The sequence below is a fragment of the Sinohyriopsis cumingii genome, chromosome 12, assembly GCF_028554795.1.
Source record: "Sinohyriopsis cumingii isolate HCF-2022 chromosome 12, ASM2855479v2, whole genome shotgun sequence".
In the NCBI taxonomy this organism is placed as follows: domain Eukaryota; kingdom Metazoa; phylum Mollusca; class Bivalvia; order Unionida; family Unionidae; genus Sinohyriopsis; species Sinohyriopsis cumingii.
The window spans coordinates 82,149,299-82,157,375 of record NC_142972.1 but is presented as its reverse complement, the minus strand read 5'-3'; the positions used below and the strand labels follow the sequence as shown (position 1 = coordinate 82,157,375).

The window sequence follows — 8,077 nt, the reverse complement described above, 5'->3', positions numbered from 1 at the left end:
TTTGACGTTTTCGCCTGAAATTCGATTAGGAAAAACATTTTGAAAGCTATTTCTGAAATAATAAAATGAAAGCCACTTCCAGGTAATTTTCCAATGCCATAATACCTAGCTAGAGGTGTTAGAAGCATCATTTTTCATTGGCTATTTGGCTCGCGCATCAACAGAAATATAAAAGTTGGAGTTCTTTTTTTTTCTTTTTTGTTTTTTTTTTGGGGGGGATGTTGGGGGTTCACGGACCCATTATTTTCGTATCGATACCACTATTTATTCAAAATGCCCATCTTATCCTACTATTTGCAAAGGTTCATCTGTCTGTTAGCAGTTCATACAGGTCTGCCTTAGATCTGAAAGCAAAATGTCTGAAATCCGGGCACAAAGTCGCATTCCGACCACGGGCGAATTTAGGATGGAAATAAATCGGGTCCTGCTGTAGTGCAGCTAGATCTTCCAGATTATTTGGTATCATTTTAGAGTTACATATGTCTACCTTTCTGTAATACCATCCACTCTAGTGTATCTTACATGACCTTGACGCTACAGAGCTAGGCAGTAGGCTACTACCTCCTGCCACGTAAACTCGTCACCAGGTTTTAATGTGTTAAGAAGGATTAATAATTTTATTACAAATCGTCAAGGAATGGCTAAATTTTTACTTTATGTACAATGTTCATGCACCAGTGATTCAATACGCAAGGAATATTCAAATCTAGTGACGTCATCAAAATGCACCCATTAACAAATTAAAACTGGAGGTTTTTGGTCGTTTTCGCCTGAAATTCGAGTAGGAAACACATTTTGAAAGCTATTTCTGATATAATCGTACGAAAGCCACTTCCAGGTGATTTTCCAATAACATAATGCCTAGTGGTGTTAGAAACATCGTTTTTCATTGGCTATTTGGCTTGCGCATGAGCAGTCGGGTAAAAGTTGGATTTTGTTTTCTTTTCTTTTTTCTTAACGGACCCATTATTTTCGTATCATGACCACACTTTATTCCAAATGCCCATCATATCCTACTTTTTGCAAAGGTCCATCTGTCTGTTTGCAGTTCATACCGGTTTGCCTTAGATCCGATACCAAAAAGTCTAACATCCGGGCACAAAATCGCATTCCGACCACGGGCGAATCTAGGATGGAAAAAATCAGGTCCAAAAAATGAGGTTTTTCACATTGTATTCTGTAGTGCAACTAGAGCTTCCAGATTATTTGGTATCATTGTAGAGCTGTATCTGTCTATCTTTCTGTAATACCACCCACTTTAGTGTATCATACATAACCTTGACGCTACAGAGCTCATCAGTAGGCTACACCTCCTGCCACGTAAACTCGTCACCAGAGGTTAATGTGTTAAGAAGGATTTTTTTATTTTTTTTTACAAATCGTCAAGGAATGGCTAAATTTGTAATGTATGTGCAATGTCGATGCACCAGTGATTAAATACGCCAGGAATATTCAAATTTTGTGACGTCATCAAAATGCACTCATTAACACATTAACCCTAAAGGCTTTTGTCGTTTTCGCCTGAAATTCGAGTAGGAAACACATTTTGAAAGCTATTTCTGATATAATCCTAAGAAAGCCACTTCCAGGTGATTTTCCTATATCATAATGCCTAGTTGTGTTAGAAACATCGGTTTTCATTGGCTATTTGGCTCGCGAATAAGCATAAGGGTAAAAGTTGGAGTTCTTTTTTTGTGTTTTTTTTTTGGTTGTTTTTTTGCTTAACGAACCCATTATTTTCGTATCGTGGCCACTCTTTATCCCAAATGCCCATCTTAAACTACTTTTTGCAAAAGTTTGTCTGCCTGTTTACAATTCATACCGGTCTGCCTTAGATCTGAGAGCAAAAAGTCTAAAATCCGGAAACAAAATCTCAAAATATCGTTATATGCTTAATTGTAAACTTATAAAAATAAAATTAACCCAGGTGCACTTACCTGGGCCCCTCTGAATCAAAAAATGGGGTTAATTTTAAAGCATACGTGGTTCACTTGGGGTGGGGGTGGGGTGTGTGCTTGATTACAAATCAACTAACCAAAAAACATTCGCACTAAGCGATCCAACAATTGCACTGGAAACAGAAAAATATAACAATTACCCAAGATTTAAAAAATATCCAACGTCATTCAATCTGGTTGCAGGCACATCCTTTTACTTTTCTTTTAATCAGATAAATTTGTCGGCCACCAATTGTTTTGGGTCACCCCCACCCTAAATCGATATTGTAGTCTCTTTGGCCTTTGGATAGTTTACCTGGCTGAAACAACATTTTCTACCCCCCCCCCCTCCATTTTACATAAGGGGGCCTTTATGAGCGACTCCCCTCAAAAATAGGTCGCCATTTATTTTGTTCGGTCTGCTCACCCCCCTTGTTCCTTTGCCCCATATACCTTTTAGAGGTATTGTATATACATACACTACTGCTGCTGCTGTTGATGCTAATACTACTGCTACTACTACTACTACTACTAATAATAATAATAATATTATTATTATTATTATAACACAACTGCTAATGATGCTCGTGATATTCGGGACTAGTACACGCGTTTGTTATGAACCAAGTTTGAGAGCTGAGCGACGGTTCGAGGCTGAGTGAGCCACTCCGTCTATGAAGGATTAACATTGTGGAATGCAGACGTATTTTGTTCAAGGGTGCGAACCTGTTGCCCAAATCCGCACAATGCGTATACTCTTATAACGAGATCTCTTCTCAGCATACTTTAACTGTCGCAAATCAGGTACTGTTATAAATCATCTGTCTCTAAGTATTGCATATAATGACCAGTGTGAATGGGTTCTTATTCTTTTTTTTAAATTAAATTATTTATTACTTTTTCCTAATGATGTGACTATAAACACTGTTTGTTGAATCCTTTGCTTTCCAAGTTTATCTCTAGAGAACCCGTCCTTGTTTATCTTGTGAAGTGGTAGTAAATATTTGCATAACCGAGGTGGTTTCCTAAAGCAAGGTTTGTCTTTCTGAATTATGAATCATTGTCTTAATGGAGCAATAAATGTGTTGCTAATAATGTTAAGTGTTTGACTGTGTTTTATGGAAAGACTCCTGAACATTCAAGTACATTTCTCAATCTACTAGTCCTCCGAACTACAAGGAGATTTGTGTTAAAATATACTGTATCCACTCTAAGATTTGTCTTTTAAAAAACATTTTTTAATACACTTGAAATTGTGCCCTGACCAAAACCACATGTTTTAGTTGTTCAGTAGCATTACATTTTGGCAGTAGTGGGAGCTATGGTTCTAGATATCCCTTTACATCAAGGGTAATTCTGGTAAATATTCTTTCACTTTCTCGCTATTTTAGACGGTCAATCCAATTTCCCCCAGAATGTGATCATATTCATTTCAAATATCGCCACAGTGAGAGAAAATATATAAATTATGATTTAAATTTTAATGGATCCATCAGGCCTGATAGCATTATTAAACAGTTAGTGAAAATAATTGCTGTGATATGTTTTTTTTGTTTAGAACTGCAAAATGGCATGCAATTCATATAGTTGATTTTCCCGGAGTACTGCAAACTTGGCTTAAAAGAGGAGATAACTCTATTTGTTTTATGGGTACATACGAGTATTATATGAATTAATAGACTTTTCTTTCTTTGTGCGCAACGCACAATGTATCATATGTACGGTTAATCATATGATTTTGTCCACAAGATTAAGATGTCCAATGTTTATTTCAGCTGATACCCATCAGGTCAATAGGAGGATATTCAGTCTATCTACATCGTATATAGGTACATCGGTCCATTTAGAGATATGTCAGCATAAACATCACACAAAGTTTGTATTACACGCAGTTTTAGCCGCCAATATAATAAGGATTGGTAAGTATTTCATCGTGACAATTATTAACAATTTTTTATTTAAATTACTATTTCGTATTGTGTTTAAATTTATCTGAGGAATCCAAACTGTTTGTATACCGTTAGAAGCTTTGATGCCTGTTAATGACCAGGGACTCTTTTCCTTATATCCTACTCTTTTCGTCGTGATGAGCAAGAAATTACTGACAGTTTGATGAAAGCGAAAGTTTATGGAATATATGTTTCGGAATAATTAAAAAAATAGGATTGAAGTGCTTCATTTATTTGCCTTCCTAGCCATCTACCCAGAAACACACCCACATACTTACTTATCCATCTACTCACTTGCGTACATAAGTACCTACCTACCGACAAGGTATGACATTCAGGGAAGGTGTCGACATTGTACGCAATAAAAGTGGTAATTATTTTGTCCCCTTCGCCATGTAAATGTTGATTGTATCCTAACTGTAATATATATATATATATATATATATATATATATATATATATATATATATATATATATATATATATATATATACATCTGGTAAAACAACATAAATCAAAGCTAGATCGTTAATTAGTATCGTTGCGGATTACCCTGAATACGTATCCTCGGTGAGAAAGACATTCGTTAGATGCATTTGAGGGGACAATATCCTCAGTACATAGCATGAAAGCAACGGACTCTTTGGTAACATGGTATTATTTGGGAAAATGTGCAGCATTCAGTTCTTACAAACCATTCGCAAATGTTGCTTAGAAACATATCTTACTAGCAATGCTATCAACTTTAAGTTTAAATTTATCAATGAGTCTATCTGTTTTAATTATTTTGCACGTTTACAGAGTAATTACATTGACAAAATGAGCATCTACATGGCATTCATTAGCCTTGTGCTCCTTTCTGCGCATGTCACATGCTTACCGGACGGGGCACCTTCAAATGCGTGTTCCGATATGGTGCCTGGACACTTGCCAACAAGTGTTAAAGGTGAACCACCTTACCAAATCAACGTCGAAGGAACATCCTACCAACCAGGAACTCCTTTGACAGGTACGTTGATGTATTTTAGGATTCGAGGGGAAATCCTCAAATTCAAGACAGATTACGCAAGCAGTTTTCTACCAAAAGAATGAATGTTTTTTTGTGGACATTTCCAGTTTTCTTTTGACCTTTTGACCTTTTAATAGCTATACTATTTATTTAAACGAAATGACTATTTAATGATAAACGTTTTACGAATAGCAAGAACAAAATAAATTTAGGACAGCGCACTTTTTGTACCCTCTTTAAGAAATTAGTAACGTTATTATTCATAGAGCAGGTGGACACATGGACTTAAAACCTTTACTGTTCGAGACAACCGTCAAGTGTTTTCAATATACGGCTTTTTTAATCCGTTGATTACGATATATTGATGGATGGCCAAGGTTTGGATGACCGTGTCCATTCGTTATCATATTACTGTCATACAAACAAAGGTTTCGTTTGAAGGTGTTACTATTTTACAAAAAAAGAGCTTCGTGTTAAACATTTCACAAAACTGCGTACAATTGAATTTATATGTTATACAGTAAAAACTGCCTTCGTGCTAGATCAACACTGAATTAAGTTGTTTGATTTGTTATGGAAGTTTAGCGACCCAGTCCCAATTACTTATGGATTCACATATAGACGAGCATACAATTCTTAAATGGTCCGTTCCAAATTCTTATAAATAACGGTTTGTTGGCAGCTATTTGTAGATAGGTATACAGTAGGAATTCCTATTTCAGAAATATTGATTGTATGTTTCGAATCGAAAGATAGAAATAAATTGTAAAATTAAAAAATTTGAAACAGATGCAGTTTGAACATGATTGCTAAAGACATTTTTATTTCTTGGTATTGGACTGAATGCTGATTTTTATTTATCAAATGTAGAAGAATAATCAACTTTAAACGAAATGATAGTATTCAGAAACGAGCTGCATTTCATTCAAACTGTTGTTTTCCTTTTTGCATGCAGGAAGCATTATATCCCCTTCTGACCACGTGATCTTAGGAGTTCTTCTGGAGGCTAGGTCTGTAGCAGACCCATCTCAGTTTGTGGGGGAGTTCACACCTGCGTCTGAAGATTTCAAGACAGTATGTGGAGATGTAAGCACAAAATCTCATTCCTATATTATCTAAATAGTTAAGGAATGTTTTAATTTATAGTTTCAAACAGACAAGTAATAGATTTGGTAATTTTTAAATCCTGTGCGTCATCATGCTATTTATCGTTTTGTGTTTCGATATTTTATTGTTCCTGGTTCTTTGCAACTTCTGTTAGAGCAGACGTCGTTATAGAACTCTCAATCAGATATGTGCACGATAGAATATATCTTACATTTAGTCCAACATGTGTCTTAGTCCAATATATGTCTTAGTCCAATATGTGTCTGGCTCTAATATGTGTCTTAGCTCAATATGTGTCTGGGTCTGATATGTATCTTAGCCCAATATATGTCTTAAACCATCATGTGTCTTAGTCCAATATGTGTCTGTCTCTTATATGTATCTTAGCCCAATATGTGTCTGGGTCTAATATGTATCTTAGCCCAATATCTGTCTTAGTCCAATATGTGCCTGGGTCTATTATGTATCTTAGTCCAATATATGTCTTAGACTAACATGTGTCTTGTTTCAACCTGTGTCTGAAACTAACATATGTCTTGGTCCAAAATGTGTCTTGGTCCCATTTTACTGAAAGAAAACCTCAGCAATGTAATTATTATAGAACATGTACGTCTATTTCTTCTCAGTTTCATCATCCAGAAAGACTACCTTAGGGCAACCTCACATACTTTGAGATCATATCTTACTGTACAAGCAACAGGAAGAAAATAATGTTCTTACGAATCCTAAGAAGAATGTAGCAATTTTATTATTTCCTTTTCAGAACCATAAATCGGCCATGACGCACGCCAATCCCAACAAGAAAAATAATGTAACTTTTTCCTGGAATCCACCGTCTACACCTGGGAAAGACATTTTTTTTAGGTACCTGTGTTCTAGTTAGCATAGATTTTATACTAAATTTCATAAGAATTTGTTTCGGAAACCGTTATTCTTGCAGATGGTTGAAAATAAATTTAAATGATTCGTTTTAAAACGTATTGCTGTAAATATTATATTATATTAGGAAAAACACAAAGTGTAATCGTCAAAATAGTTAGACTGGATTTTAAACCAGCGATGAAGCAGAAAATGGATCTATTATAATTTTTTAATTTATACACACTTACACATTACTACTACTTAGATCAATGTATCTCCAGTTCTATTTTATCAGATGCAAATCTATTAAGTATCTATTTGAACATGTACAAGTTTACATAAAAGAAGGAAAGAGAGACAGAACACAAAAGTCAACATATGATATAAGCAAACGACCTAGGTGTTGTATCTATAAGGAGAAAGATCAACTTTTTGTCTCCTTCGCACAGATTGACTGTCGTGGAGAGTTGGTTTCCCAACAAATACTGGTTGAACATCACAAGTCAGACGATCAGTGGGTGTTCCAAGAAGATGAGGTTTAAATCTCATGACACCGAGGATCCATGTTCCGTGTTTTAATTTGTAAATCAGTAATTTCAACAGACTACTACATCTAATTGCGAAAGTAATTTGTTAGTTATGAGGTGGCCATGTGCTGCCTGAAGATGTTTTATAATATATATATTGCACTTATATCGAATGAAATAATATGTTATCGGTTTAAAGAAAAAAATATTAATTTTAAAAAATTGTTTCCCTTTGCCAAAATGTATTTATGTTTACGGATAAAAATAAATATATGGACTGAAGATGTTGCAGTCTGTAAATCAAACGTCCAGGGCGTTTTCTAACCTGGTTCCCGCTCGTACTGAAACCTTTTTATGTAGAAAGTAATACAGCACTCCCGTCTGATAATATTCACGTGAGTGGGGGTATGGGTAGGGAATGTATTTCTTCAACCATCGTGCAATGTTTTTGTTTCTGAATAGTTTATCTGCGTGTGTGTATGTGTTTGTCTTTCTATTACGTTTGCTTATAACAAAGAGAGTAATACAATACATATTCACTACTTTATTTTTGTAAATAATAACCTTATTTTAAGATGGCTGAAGCCAATCTCATTGACTTACAAGGCAGCTTTATTCCTTCTTATCTACTTTTGTTATCTTTAATGCAGTTTCTGGCGATTATATTATCTTAATTTAATTCTATTT

General features: G+C 35.1%; 1 protein-coding gene across 1 annotated transcript; it reads left to right on the top strand.

Annotated features, from left to right (window-relative positions):
* The first annotated feature begins 3,700 nt into the window (after positions 1 to 3,700).
* LOC149786833 (putative defense protein 3) lies at positions 3,701 to 7,672 on the top strand. The gene is made up of 5 exons (XM_089978275.1): positions 3,701 to 3,856; positions 4,688 to 4,895; positions 5,851 to 5,981; positions 6,766 to 6,866; positions 7,313 to 7,672. Exons 2-5 carry the CDS (start codon positions 4,706 to 4,708, stop codon positions 7,440 to 7,442), a joined length of 552 nt encoding a protein of 183 aa, XP_089834401.1. The 5' UTR covers positions 3,701 to 3,856; positions 4,688 to 4,705; the 3' UTR covers positions 7,443 to 7,672.
* The last annotated feature ends 405 nt before the right edge of the window (positions 7,673 to 8,077 follow it).

What these genes read in the sequence shown, in the direction of transcription:
- LOC149786833 (XM_089978275.1), top strand. Translation starts at nt 4,706, where the DNA reads ATGAGCATCTACATGGCATTCATTAGCCTTGTGCTCCTTTCTGCGCAT. An exon ending in TCAAGACAGTATGTGGAGAT is followed by an intron (nt 5,982 to 6,765) that starts GTAAGCACAAAA and finishes TTTCCTTTTCAG; the next exon opens with AACCATAAATCGGCCATGAC. An exon ending in GGGAAAGACATTTTTTTTAG is followed by an intron (nt 6,867 to 7,312) that starts GTACCTGTGTTC and finishes TCCTTCGCACAG; the next exon opens with ATTGACTGTCGTGGAGAGTT.